The sequence below is a fragment of the Periplaneta americana genome, chromosome 12, assembly GCF_040183065.1.
Source record: "Periplaneta americana isolate PAMFEO1 chromosome 12, P.americana_PAMFEO1_priV1, whole genome shotgun sequence".
In the NCBI taxonomy this organism is placed as follows: domain Eukaryota; kingdom Metazoa; phylum Arthropoda; class Insecta; order Blattodea; family Blattidae; genus Periplaneta; species Periplaneta americana.
Window position 1 is genome coordinate 92,206,242 of NC_091128.1, and position 15,027 is coordinate 92,221,268.

The 15,027-nt window shown below is 35.3% G+C and overlaps 1 protein-coding gene across 1 annotated transcript; it reads right to left on the reverse strand.

Moving 5' to 3' along the window:
- Positions 1-424: 424 nt before the first annotated feature.
- Polr2M (RNA polymerase II subunit M) lies at positions 425-13,050 on the reverse strand. The gene is made up of 3 exons (XM_069841749.1): positions 12,788-13,050; positions 6,950-7,568; positions 425-3,480 (listed from the first exon to the last, which is right to left on the reverse strand). Exons 1-3 carry the CDS (start codon positions 12,937-12,939, stop codon positions 3,259-3,261), a joined length of 993 nt encoding a protein of 330 aa, XP_069697850.1. The 5' UTR covers positions 12,940-13,050; the 3' UTR covers positions 425-3,258.
- Positions 13,051-15,027: the final 1,977 nt, after the last annotated feature.

Genomic DNA, 15,027 nt, shown 5'->3' on the forward strand with positions numbered 1-15,027 from the left:
CATCTTGATTTCCGCCGATGCCTTTCTAGAAGCCTTCTTTAAATTTTCCCGAACATTTCTCAAGTTTGTAGCATCCCGAACAGGTCTGTTTCCTTGAGAATTAAAACTAATTGAAATTGTTTGCCACTGTTCATTTTTCATTTGAGTTGTTACATCATCTGTTTTTTTATTTTCTATTACATTTATACTTTCTGCCACCAAATTCAATAACAATTCCTTCTCTTGACATATTATATTAGGTTTTGTCTACGTTTCTGGTCGACATTAGCCATAACTCACGGTAGATAAACTATTTTCGCACACCTAACCTATATATAACTTGTTTATTTTTATCATGAATTTATAGTTTCCATGGTGCTAGTCAATTGTTTCCCTCTATTCTTTCCATGCTTCGTTATGAAAAAATTAACGATCAAATGCAGTCTTTTTTTTTTTTTTCAATCATAAGAAAACTTTATTATACAATTATGTACAATACAATTGAGCTTAAAAATTATAAATATTGTGCTATAAAAGCACACAAGAAACATGTATGGAGGTTGCAATCCTATGACTGTCCTCTGGCAACATGTGAAACAAAACAAAAATGTTAATCTTCAAACAACAGATCTGAGTGTCTTTTTCTTTTTAATCTTCTTATTTGGCGAGGCGGTGGAAGTTGTTCTGGGATGATATTAAAAAGTTCATTTTGAAGGTTAACCACTGAGCGATGAAGTCGAATGTAGGAGCTGCGCAGGGTGGATTCAACTGTAGGCACCTTCAAGTCTTTGTATAGGTTGTCATTGCGGATGTACCAGGGTGCATCCACGATTAGTCGAAGGACCTGGTTCTGTATTGTCTGAATTCGTCTGATTTGGGAATTGGATGCAGATCCCCATATACCACAGCCATACATCCATATAGGTCTGATCAATGAGAAATATATAAGCCTTTTCAAGTGTAGCGGCAGTGGTGATGAACCCTTCAACAGATGTTTAACTTGATATAATTTATGTCAGAATCTTTTCACTAGGTTGCTTATATGTGTATTCCAAGTCAATTTTCTGTCCAAGTACAAACCTAGGTACAGCACTGACTCAGCATGTGATACTTCTTCACTTTGTAGAGTGATGGATTGATTTTCAGTTTTTCTTAATGCACTCTGAAACGAAAACTTAGCTTTTGAAAACCAGGATAATAAATTATGTGGTGAATACAGAACTGAGCGTTATCCGAGATAATGGTATTACCAGAGTTTTAGAAATATAAGATAATAGTAAAGATTACTGACGTTGCATTTAACTTGGAGGAAAGCACACAAACACTGTTGATTAATGAACTTTTGCACAATGTTATTCATAAAATTAAATATATACATATTTACTGTATTCATAACAATGTTCATCTACGCGTCTAACTGTACTATGCTAATAACATGTAAAGGGACATTTCGCCCACCCTGTAGAATTCAAGAACAAAGAAAGTACAAATTAAATGAATAGTAATTGTTTAGGTATGAAATTACTGGAGACTTAAGTATTTTATCCTGCAACAAGAGAACTATTTACAAAGAGAACAGAACAAGTACCCGCACTACATTTAAAGTGATTCAAGATTTCCAATGAGAGGAACGGTTTCTTTCTGTTCTAACTGGCAAACGTGCCAAATGCAAAGTATGTGGACACTGTTATAGCAAAAAAAAAAAATATATACGGTATATATAACGTTGAGCCACATTACAACACCAGGCATGCTCAAATATATAATAATACTGTTGGAGATGAGCATATGCAAATAATAGAAAATTTAAGCAATCCGTCGTCAATGAGATAAGTTGTTTTAGGAAACTAAATTACTGTTTCAGACATTTTCCTACTTATTGTAAGACACAGAAAACAAACCATATAAGGAAACACATAAAGCAAAATCATAACAGCATTTCGTTGTGTAGATAATGTAAATATATTCTAAAACCAACTCTCTGATTTGAAAAGACAAATTGAAATAAGTAATTATTGTCAAAAACATAAAAGAAAATTCATAAAGCAAAACATTTTGTTGTTTAGGTAATGTAAACATATTATAAATACACCTCTCTAATTTTAAAAGGCATAATATTGAAATAAAGTGATAAAATATTCTTATCAATTCCACTAGGACATTGGTTCTTAATCTTTCTTGAGTCATGGACACATTCGAAAATCTGGTGAAAGCTATGGACCCTTCCCTAGAAAAATTAAAAAAAAAGTGAGAAGCAATTTTAGATACACTTCTGCTTTTTATGTTGAAATAATATAGTGAACATATATATTAATTTTTATGTGACTTTCACAGAGCCCCTGAAGCCCATCCAAGGACCTCCAAGGGATCCAGGGACCTCAGGTTAAGAACTCCTATACTAGGAGATTAGCGACTAAGTGGCCGCCACTGAACTCCTCTTGCCTCATGTTAAGAGCAACACCTGCCCAGTACTTGCCCATCTTGCTCAGGGCATGCCCAATTCCTGCCCACCTGACCGCCTACGGTCTAATACTTGACTATTATATCACTGCAGACAAACAGCATGTGAGATGAGATTCATATGCTGAACAGCCTGGCTATATCAAATGGGACCAGAAGAAAAATGAGATGTGCTACAAGAACTTAATATATCATCAGTTCTAGATTACATCTTTAGATATCATGTCTTAAGAATGGACTCATCCAGGTTCCCTAAAGCAATAATAAAGCATTGTCCAAATGAAAAATGCTCTCTCGGACATCCCATGAAAAGATGGCATGAAAATCACCTTCTCTGGTCTTTTAGGACTACTACTTGACAGGATGATGATGATGATGATGATGATTCAACTAAAACTCTGTAATAAAATTAAAGAAGAGCATTAAATATAACGTAATGTTTAAATTCAAAGTTAAATATAAAGAACACTCCAAAGAAGAATAAAAATTATCATTTATGCAACAAAATCTTACTTTTTTATATGGGAGCAGTTCAAATTTTGCTTTTATCGTTGATATTCAAGAGACAGAATTATAATAAACTTCAAATGCTGCAAAACAATACCTTTTAAACCTCTGGTATTAATATTAATACATAATGAGATGCTAGAATTCGCAATTCTCTAAAATTACATATTTGAATAAAACTACATGTATCTGTACAAAGGGTACCAATATGGTACATAATCTTTATGTGATTCTTCCAGAATTTAAAATTTACAATAATCTGTCACTTATGACATTTTCTCTACTGTTATAATATCTGTAGATATAAAATTATTAGTCAACAATGTTATAGATAATAGCTCCATCCTTTTCTAGTTCCTCATCTTCGTGTTCCACGTCACTATTTGCCATCTCATCTTCAGAATTACTGCTGGAGTCTGAGTGATGAGGCTCATCCCGGTACATCATCCGAAGAGCTGAATCTGGCAAAGTGCTACCCATCTTCACACCCAGCTGTGATGCAAGTCTCTCAGCTGCGTGCTTTGCTTGGACATCCTGCACAAACATATATTTCACAAGTAGTGAAAATTAGTTCCCAACGAGACCTCTACATTCTCATAAAAACAACTGACCGAAGATCACCAGTAAAGGCTGGTTCACAATAAACCGGGAATGAGAAGCAGAGTACGTGAATATGAAAATTTTTGATTCACAATAAACTGAGAATGTAGACGACTATGCATATCGACATGTATGTCAATAACAATATGTAAAGTCGATATTATGCATTCTGATGTTATTTGTGTATAATTGACCAATGGCGTTCTCTCATGAGTACAAGGCAGCAAACATAAACACAGGTTAACCAACTTCGAAATTTCAACTGAAATATTTCATTAGGTATGGTACTATATAAATGCCCATGCATATTTTAAGTCTACCATAACGTAAAATAATTAGAGAAGAAACATTTGTAATAGAACAAAAATGAACACAACAGTAGTTATTGAATTGAAGCATGAATATGTAGTGTGTAATAAATCAATATAGTGATAAAATATGACTCACTTCTGATCGGTGTTCAAAGATGCAGCTATTGAAAGCCACATATTCTCCTTCATTTTCTCATCTTTATATGAGGCACGCCGCTTATCGTAAACGTGAGGATTTTCCTCAACATTCAATATTAGAATCTCATCAAATAAAACTTTCTCCATGATGCACAGCACAGAACAAAAGAATGCATAGGTTATGTCACGGTCTTCTTGCTACAAAATATACGATGACAAAATAGCTTTTAGATGGCAATAGAATGAATCTAGTGGGCTGTGATCGGAAACGTGAACGCCAAAGTTGAAACTTGGCCAACTCTCTGTTCCCGATCCCAGGCTCCGGCAAGCTTTTCGTTAATTGTGAATGCTCACATTTAAATGTACACATTTTAACAATTTTACTATTTTCGTTTTCGTTCCGATTCTCGTTTCCGGTTTATTGTGAACCAGCCTTAAGTCTTCGGTCATAAAGAAGGCAGCCAAGTAATGATTCGCTTGACTGCATGGAGTCGAATATTTATAACTGATCAGTTGGGAGTGTTTACTCGGTCGGTCGCAAGCACTCGAGGTTGTTGCACTACAATTACATTATCTTTTAATGCCTGATACTCAAAAAACCTACTTAAGGAGGTTACCATTTGTTTTTATTTCAGATAGCACAAAAACCAGGAAGTACTGGAGCATTTAAATAAGGAAACATAATTTTTAAATAACACAATTCTTTAAATGACATAATGCTTTATATTATCAATAATGTTATTCAACATACTTCTTGTCAAACTGATTATATCAGTAATGAAAATGTTTAATGTACCTGATAAAAAGAACAGGGATTTTGTGATGCATTTCAAATTTCTACAAAAGCACAATCTATTTCAGCCACAAAGCAAATCTACATGTTCACTTTGTTCGCAGACAATGATTAATGTTGCAGCTACTTATGGTAAGGTGGATGTAGATTTTATTATTCCACATTCAATGACCATATCACGAAATATCAAGTATGGAGCAAACAAAATTTGTGCTGAAGTTATTAAAAAAATAAAAGAATCAATGGATAAATCGCCATTTGATTTTGAAATCAATAATTCTTGTTCAATCGTAACTAGACTTTCCTCTTTGGTTTCTTTAATGTAGTTACTTTTGTCTTGTGCCATTACAAATACAACACTCTTACAAAATATTATAACTGTTATGTTCATTTTCCTTTTATTTTAATTGGTTATTTTACGATGCTTTACAAACTGCTATGGTTATTTCTGTTCTGTTCAACTAGAGGATAAAGGCTAACATAGTTTATCTCTTTTTAGTGCTGCTTATACTTTATTTATGTGTGTGTGCGTATCTAATGCTCTGGATTTAACAATGAAGTCATCATCCTTCTTGCTTCCCAATATTTTGATGGAAGGTCCACAAATGTCCTAAGAGTTTCACAATTAGCCAGGTGCTCCATCTCCATGTCCTCTTCTCTGGTGCACAGTAAGCATTTAGGTGAATTCAGAACTCCAATATGATGGAGGTGTTTACTGAGGCAATCATGACCAGTAATCAATCTAAACATGGCCACGGCAGATTTTCGAGGTAGATCAGACATTTTGAATTCTGATGTTTTGCCTGTTCGCTGTAACTTATTCTTTTTATGACTCGCTTTATTGATTCATATGGGAACTTGAAATTTGTTTTTAAGTTGATATAAGTTCCTTTCTTTGCTAACATATCTGCTTTCTCGTTACCGTTCAGTCCGCAGTGGGCATAATTTGTTAAAATGTTATTCTGATTTATTAATTTATTATTATTTAAGTATTTTATTAGAATTTTGTATTGAATGTCAGCCTGTATACCTACTAGGTTCACTAAACTGGCGATAGGGCTTCAGGCAGTTTAACATTTTCATAGAGCATACTGCAAACACATCATTCAAAGACAGTTTTCAGCCTAAGATATACCTGAAATGACCAAAATGACCGGTCGACCGTGAAGCTTCGGCTGGATGTTTTGTTTTCAGATGAAGAAAGCAAGGTTTAAGGGGGAAGAATGTTTCACGTCCACTGGGATTATCTCAACACCACAGACATGTGACATGAAGCGTTCTTTCCGCTTGGGCTTCAAATTGTGATCAAGATAAAGTCTGGCTCTACAAATCACTTTTGTACCTGTTCAGAATAACTATTAGTTTGGAACAAGATCTTCCAATCATCTGTTATTTTTCTCGAACTTTTCCCCATCTCTAGCCTCAGTCACTCTTTTTAGGATGAAAAGAAGTAGTTACATGAATACAGAATATGTATTATTATGTCTTTCTCATTGTTAAATTCTATCATACCTGGTTAACATGTTTCGGCCTGTTGTTGGCCTTCTTCAGAACTGGTTGTTGCTGGTCTTGGCGCCTTTTGTTTTGTTTCCTGTGGGGGTGTGTTTGTGTAGTGTAATGTGGAGTCAAAGAGTGTGTGTGTTCTGAATTTGAGTTGTGTGTTGAGAATTTCATTTGGATGTGTTTTTGTGTGTCTGTATATTTCGTTTTGTTCTACTGTGTTTAGTTTCTGGCTTTTTGGTTGGATGTGTAGAATTTCCATGTCTATGTTGATGTCTCTGTAGGTGTGGTTAGCATTTGTGATATGTTCTGCATATGTGGAAGTGTTTTGTAATTTTGTTGTGGCTGTGATGTGTTTTTTGTAACATGTTTGAAATGATCTGCCTGTCTGTCCTATGTAGAAGTTGTTGTAGGTGTTACATTTGAGTTTGTATATGCCTGTGTGGTTGTATTTGTTTGTTTGAGATGTTTTTGTAGAGTATTATTTGTTCTGTATGCGAGGCACCAAGACCAGCAACAACCAGTTCTGAAGGCAGCTAACAACAGGCTGAAGCATGTTAACCAGGTACATAGAATTTAACACGAGAAAGACATATAATACATATTCATATACATATAATACATGTTAAAAGTTGTGTAATCAAGATGTATACATGAATACCTTCAATTTAGCCGCTTGCTCTTTTTGAAGTTGTAGAGACTCCTGCAAACTTATAAGTTTCACATCACCGTGTACAGGCAGTGGTGGTGTTGCAGCTGTCACCTCCCAATGTGGACCCAAAGGCTTCTTGTGCTGTGTGTTTTCAGTCTTTGTGTTACGGAAAGGTTTAAACTGTTCCCTTTTCTTTTCCCGCGGTTTTTCAATCTTGTCACATAAATGTTTAATGTACACATCATCTTTTGGTTTGGCCACTCCATCAGAAGCAATGGCTTCTATGTCCTTCAAGTCTTCTTGTGTAATCAGACTCTTCTCGGGTTCTTCTACTTTACACTGCTTTTCGTATGTGCCGATTCCAGACTGAGTTGCGAGTATTTTAAGTGGATTTCTTTCATCATCACTCTCGTCATCACTATCTAAGGCAGCTTTGTTGTTAGTTCCAGTTCCTGAATACTTTCCTGTCCATTCTATTTCATCAGAAAAGCTAGGTTTGCCTATTTCTAAACCAGAAAGCAATCTGCACGTTTTTCCAATTTCATCTCTCTGTGCAAGTTCTTCTAGTAAACGTGACCGAAATGCGGTGATTCTTTCTCCTTTATCTGGTAGCTTCGCCACGAAACTCCTGCAAAAATTAATGAACTTCAGTAAATAAAATGTTTATAATTACCACTTCTCTACACTCTTATAAGTATGAATCAAAATAATGCAAGTTAAATAAAGAATTGCAGCAATAGAAATACTTATGAAATGAATAACATAACTAAATTGTCGAGGGTAATTTTTGTTTTTAGGAAGTTAAGGCCATTGGTTTCAACAGAAACTCTCAGACAGGTGTATTTTGCACTCTTTGAATCTCACATTAACTATGGAATTCATATATGGGAAAGTGCAACAGGAGTCAATAGCATCTTACTACTACAAAAAAGAGCACTGAGGATAATATTCAATAAAAATACCAAGGAATCACGTAGACCACTATTTCCAGAGTTAAAGGTAATGTCAGTTTACAATCTATTCATTTACAGAACCTTGATATTCCATAGATCCAACATAGATCTTTATCAGACTAGATCAGATATACATTCCTTCGACACTAGAAATAAAGATAAATTAGATTACATAAGGTGCAGATTGAGTCTGAGCTCAAATACCTGCTTTTTCATGGCATAAATATATTTAATAAGCTACCATTGGAGGCGAGAAAGTTACCAATAAATAGGTTTAAGACCTGCATACATAGATGGTTGCTGAACAGACCTTTCTATTCAGTGAATGAATTCATGGAGTGTGATGTAAATATTGTATTTTAGAAATGTAACCCTTTCTTTATTTTTTTTTTTCACCTGACATAATTAGGAACATTAAATCCAGACGTTTGAGATGGGCAGGGCATGTAGCACGTATGGGCGAATCCAGAAATGCATATAGAGTGTTAGTTGGGAGACCGGAGGGAAAAAGACCTTTAGGGAGGCCGAGACGTAGATGGGAGGATAATATTAAAATGGATTTGAGGGAGGTGGGATATGATGATAGAGACTGGATTAATCTTGCACAGGATAGGGATCGCTGGCAGGCTTATGTGAGGGCGGCAATGAACCTTCGGGTTCCTTAAAAGTAATTTGTAAGTAAGTAAGTAAACCCTTTCTTTATATTTTAATTTGTCTCTTTGTATTTTAATTATACCTTTTGTCCTTATATAAATGTGTTAACCTACAGCATACTCTGTTTATCTCTCAGTGTTTGTTTTGTTTATTTCTCAGTATTTGTTTATTTGACTATGTACGTTTATTTGCTTATAATTATTCGTTTACTTGTCTATATTTATTTACGCTAAGTTTGATTGTGCATGTGTGAGTATATGTGTGCGTGTGTATACTATCGAACCTGACGATGTCATATCCAGGCCTTGTACACTTGTTTCTGACAAATAAATATTATTATTATTATTATTATTATTATTATTATTATTATTATTATTAACAAAAACAAACAAATCCGTTGCAGGAGAGTCCATGGAGGGCCAAGGTCTATCAACCAACAGCTGATCCAACCAACTAGTATGGGAGTAATGTGTGATTAATATGCGATACCTCCAGCTGTTATAACTGGCTTATGAAACTGGATTTCGCTACTCACTGCTCACCAAATTCATCACAATGCTGAATGGACACTGATCCCATACACTGATCGAAATTTCATGTTAAACTTTCTTCCCTCACGAAGACTCAAACTAGCGCTCATTCTGCAACTGTCATTAATGCTAGTCCAAGGCATGACACCTCAGACCATGCAGCTATGATGCAGGACTTATGAAATGAACAGCCGCACGTAGCCTACTGTATATGCAGAGATCACTAGTGATCCTAGATTAATGAACAATCTAAGAAACTTACAATCCTTAAGTCAAAACAAATTAATCTCCAACATAAAAAAATAATAGTTCAATAGGCCCTATACTTTTCCTTACTAAATTTGTTAGGTGTATTATTCATTACAACAGAAAGCAAGGAAGTTGGATAGCAAGGACCATCCCCCATCAAAGACACTACGTAGCATGGGAGTGAGGGGTTTAAGTGGAGTAGTTAATTTCTTAGACAATTGAGAGTATGTGCAAGGAATATCCAAAGCCTAAACTAACCTAACCTATCACTGATTCGACCTTATAGGTCGCCATCGCCTTTTCTCTGTGATCAGTAAGGAAAAGCATGGAAATGAGATGATATATGCTGCCCTTCTCTGCAGCCTACTCCTTCCATCTCGCTCGAGTGATCATGCCTGCCACCACTTGCACAGTAACTTTAGATCCTTTTTTTCGGTGTGGAATCAGCGTCGGCACTCAATTTTTTTATATGATATGAATGACTCGACTACAACCCAAGGATATAACTTAAATACATTTGTACTTTAATTTGGAAATGCAATAGTGAAGAAAAACGAATACTTTAAAGCTTTAAAAAAAATTATCGAAAAAAACATTTGCACATAATATTGACACCCTTAATTTATTTATTGATTTGAACATTAATAGAACTCGACTGCATAATGCTGAGATACAGATCCCTTGAAAATAACAAATGGACTAAGACAAGAGGATTCACTTGCATGCTTTTTATTTCGTGTGTTTCGCATAAGTAATGTTTCTCTCTGAATCATTCATTCAGTTATTACGCAATGACTCAAATGCCTAACCTAAAAAAATCAGTCGCGAGACACTGTGCAATGAACTTAGAAAGTTTGTATCAGTGCTTATGATCAGAGGATGAAGGTACAGACTTTTATGTAAATGACAAAATCTTGTAATAAAGAACCAAAAATCTGTGTAAAATGTAATGCTTAAGCTCCCTGTAACTCTTCATTATATTTTGTGTATTAATACTTGCTCTATCTACAAACACTATAGGCCTATATTTTATTATGGGCGGCTTTTAACCCCTATTATACTTTAACCATAACCCTTATATATTATATCTAAATTGTCAAAAGCCGACATATTAGCCTACTTAACAAATATATAGATACGAGTACAAGTGTTGACAGTAAGAGCTCCTTCAGACTAGGCCACTTTAACAAGCACTGTTGCTTGTGAATAATTAGGGTTACCATGAGAAGAAATTCTACAGGACATGAAATCTAAAATAAGAGAGCAATGCTGAAAAAAAGAAGGACTTTTTACAAACTGGTATGAACAAAATTAAAGATAACAACAATGGCTCACCTTAGTTTTCTCACTAGCTGCTGGATCAGTATTACATCTGTACCCTACTTATCGGTGGAGCCCACTTTCTGCACAAGAGACTGAAAAGACAAACTTCTATCTTGTAACAAATAACTATGGAACTGTTCACAGGACATGTCCTTGAAATTATATTTCACCATGATGATACCTGCGACTGTCTCCGTTAGCATGCGATTTCGTTCTTTCGTCCATTGAGCAGATATTAGGGAAAACACTCTCTCAACACTTCCATTGTGACCTGGGATAAATAAATAGAATTTACATATTTATAAGAGTTCTGAAAAAGTTTCAGTGCTCGCAGAAACTATTGGAATTGAAGAATTTGCACCATTGTTTATCTAAACTTATGCTTTTTTATTTGCTCCAGCTTCAACCATTGAAAGCAGTTAAATTCTTTCATAGGTTTTTACCATTTGTTTAGATATTCTATGCATAATATCGCACATTATTCAATATTCATATTAATTCTAGTTGAAATGTGAAATGCCGGACATTTCAAATTTTTTTTAAATGCCTGCCGGACAGGATAAAATGATTAAAAAAAGAGAACATGTCCTCCTTTTGCCGGATCGATGGTAACCCTATGAATAATGGATATAAATGGGGCTTCAGATGCAGCCACAGGCACAGAATAGTGGCACTGCAGATGGTGTGAGTGATTTGCTTCACTGTTGGTGGCACCACTAAAAGTGGTGCTTCTCGCCATGATACCAGGAATTAAATGGTAGGTTTTACACGAGACCACTATTTTAGTGGCACATGAGTGGTGCATCTGTAGCACTGCTAATGGAAGACTGTTGGACTACCAATTTTTTACACCGCCACGACAGTACACAGCCTGCTGTGCCAAGGTGTCTCTTTTTCAAATTTCATTGGTAATTCCTGCTAGAAGCTCTTGAATTGATTTCTTAAAGATGCGAAAAAAAAACTTTTTATAGTCCTGATGTAAATAATCAAAGTGTGAAATAGTCTTCGATTCTGTCTTTCCAAAAACAATGGATGGACCTAGACTCTTCTTCTATTTTTACGTCTATTCTGTCTCCGTATGAGCAAAGTTGCCAAAAATTGGTAGGCCTATATCTCCCTCTATGTCCATGTTCACTAGGAGACTGAAAAATTATCTACAAAAATGTAATGTATTAAGCAGCGCTTCAAACGCCTATTTGCAGCATCACTAACGAGTCACTAGTGGCGCTGCTAAGTGGCTTCGTCTGAAGGGGTCCTAATGCCTACCAGATGCAAGATTAGTCTAAAAGTGGCGTATGCGAAAAACGAGCAGTTTCTATAATCCACGATATAAAAATCCTGGAGGATACGTGGATTTTAAAAGCAAAACCATATACTGCAAGGACCACATCCAGCTCATCAGACGACACGGACATCGACGAAACTGAATGCGAGTACAAACAACATATGAGAAAGCCCGGCGTCATCTAGGAAATTACCAGAAATTCTGTTGATTTCAGTTTTTTGGTTCAGGGCAATGTATTTGAATATATTAATGAAGATAGTTAGTATGCCAAATAGCTATTCCTTTAATTTGTGCCGAAAATTGTCGACTGATTCTCAAGAAAGAATTCATGCGCCCTGGACCAAATAACCTAAAACTGAAAGGTGCTTCTAAAGTCTTTGGTACACGACAATTTATGTGAATGCAATGAATGTAAGTTACCTATATCTTGAAGTTGTGCCCTCGGCCAAAGATGAAAATCACATGATTTCTGTATTACTTAAAGTAAAACCGACGTATTTATGTACGTAAGCATGTCTCCTATTCTGTCCTATCCTATTACCGAATTTCTGTATTAGGCCTATTAAAAGCAAAACAGACATGTACATGGGCACGACTCCTATGAATTTACCTTCCTTTTTATCGGTATACCTATTTAAAGACCAAATTCACTGTCGTATTCCATATTTAAATACTGACATTTGCTAGGTTAGGTAGGCCTATTGTAATCATAATAGTATTTCAATTCTTTTCCAGATTTACTCGTATTACGTGTTGAACAAAGTGGAGTTAGATATCAAAGTCAATATAGTACGAAATATACTCTGCGCGTAATATAATTTATTGCATCATTAACTGATGTTACAGTACTTACTTATTTTCCAGAAGTTTGTCTTGTCTTTCTATTAGTTCTAACAACTCCGCTTTTGATTTCTGACCCAAATCTTCTATAAATCCTTGCTTTTCACGAGGAGAAGGTTCCAGTAAATTACCTGGAATTCGCTTAATAATCTTTTTATGTAGCATTGTACCATACTAACTGATCACACATAACCTACATCCGTACTTTCACAGAGAGGGAAGTAGGAAACAAAATTTATATGATTTCAACCGATTACACTTTCGGATGCAGCAGCAGTGTCGCCAACCAGATTCTTAAAAATCCGCTGCAAAACAATGGAGAAGTCGCTACAGTCGCGCTCAAACCTCCTGACGTTTCGCGAAAGCCAGTAACATGCGAGCGCGATATTGTCACAACTACACTCTCCGTCTCTGTCTCTCAGCGGCAGTACTTTTAAAACTGTGGAGCGCGACCCTTTACCTGAGGTTGGTTTGATATGGAGATGCAGAAGACTTAATAATAATAATAATAATAATAATAATAATAATAATAATAATAATAATAATAGTAATATTCATTATTATTATTATTATTATTATTATTATTATTATTATTATTATTATTATTATTATTACCGGTTGTTCTGTATGGTTGTGAAACTTGGACTCTCACTTTGAGAGAGGAACATAGGTCAAGGGTGTTTGAGAATAAGGTGCTTAGGAAAATATTTGAGGCTAAGCGGGATGAAGTTACAGAAGAATAGAGAAAGTTACACAACACAGAACTGCACGCATTGTATTCTTCACCTGACATAATTAGGAACATTAAATCCAGACGTTTGAGATGGGCAGGGCATGTAGCACGTATGGGCGAATCCAGAAATGCTTATAGAGTGTTAGTTGGGAGGCCGGAGGGAAAAAGACCTTTAGGGAGACCGAGACGTAGATGGGAAGATAATATTAAAATGGATTTAAGGAAGGTGGAATATGATGATAGAGAATGGATTAATTTTGCTCAGGATAGGGACCAATGGTGGGCTTATGTGAGGGCGGCAATGAACCTCCGGGTTCCTTAAAAGCCAGTATTATTATTATTATTATTATTATTATTATTATTATTATTATTATTATTATTATTATTATTATTATTATTATTATTATCTTCAGATTGCATCGAATTAAATTAAAAGTTACAAAATATAGAAAAATTAGTTGAGTTAGACTTAACTCGCTGAATTTATATCAGTTTTGTAAGTTTTACTTTTATTAGGGTTAATAAAGTTGTCGAATGACACAAAGGCGCAGTTTGGTCAAATAAATTGAATGATAGGATTAATTTTAAATAGTAATTTTCTGTACAAATGAATTGATTGAATTGACATCGCCCTAAATAGCATTATGTCCATGCTGTCAGAGCACATTCTTACAAAAATAGCGATTATTATATGCCTGTGTTTCGTTTAAGGAAAATGAATTAATAAAACCTACCTTTTGTGCTGCAAATTTCTACTCCAGTGGCAGAGCTAATAGTGAGCCAACATCGTCGTCGTCAGCCCTCTCACCATCAGTTTTACTGTCATCTGTGTCACTGTCTTCTTGTAAATTAATGACCACTGGTTCTATAATGTTTTCCCGACCAAACTCTTTAGCGAAATCTTCCTCTTGTAATTTCACCGCGTGTTTCACGCATTTTATCCAGTCCTCAATTGTCACATTATCAAGTTCCTTATTTACAAGTTCTTCCACATCCGACATTTTAAAGTTTTGTTGTTTCTAGCGACCTCCCTTTTCACCCGGATTCAAATTAATTCTATTGCATTATTTAGAGGAGGTATTTGGTGTTCTATTAATACTAACGGAATGGTATGGAGCATTTTCCATTATAATTATACTCCCTTCCTCTAGATGATTTAGAAATCTGTTTAAGAACCAATCGCGAAATGATTGTGCCGTCATTTCTTCGTGATAATCACTGGTTTTCTTTGATCTGAATACCCATTTACTACCTGGAACGAAACCTGTTTCAGCTGACCCCACATGGCAAACAATAAGTATACCTCCCTTTCCTAAAGGCACTTTAAGATCTCCATTTTTATTTGAGTATTGCCAAACATATTTCAGAGAATGATTTTTGTTGACCCACGTATCATCAAGGTAAAATGTGGGTCGAATGTCACCTGATGATCTGATCATGTGCACTTTGCGCAGAAACGTCAGTCTTTCGGCAACGATATCATTCCGTTCCATTAGATATTTTCGCCCATCATTGGTTTT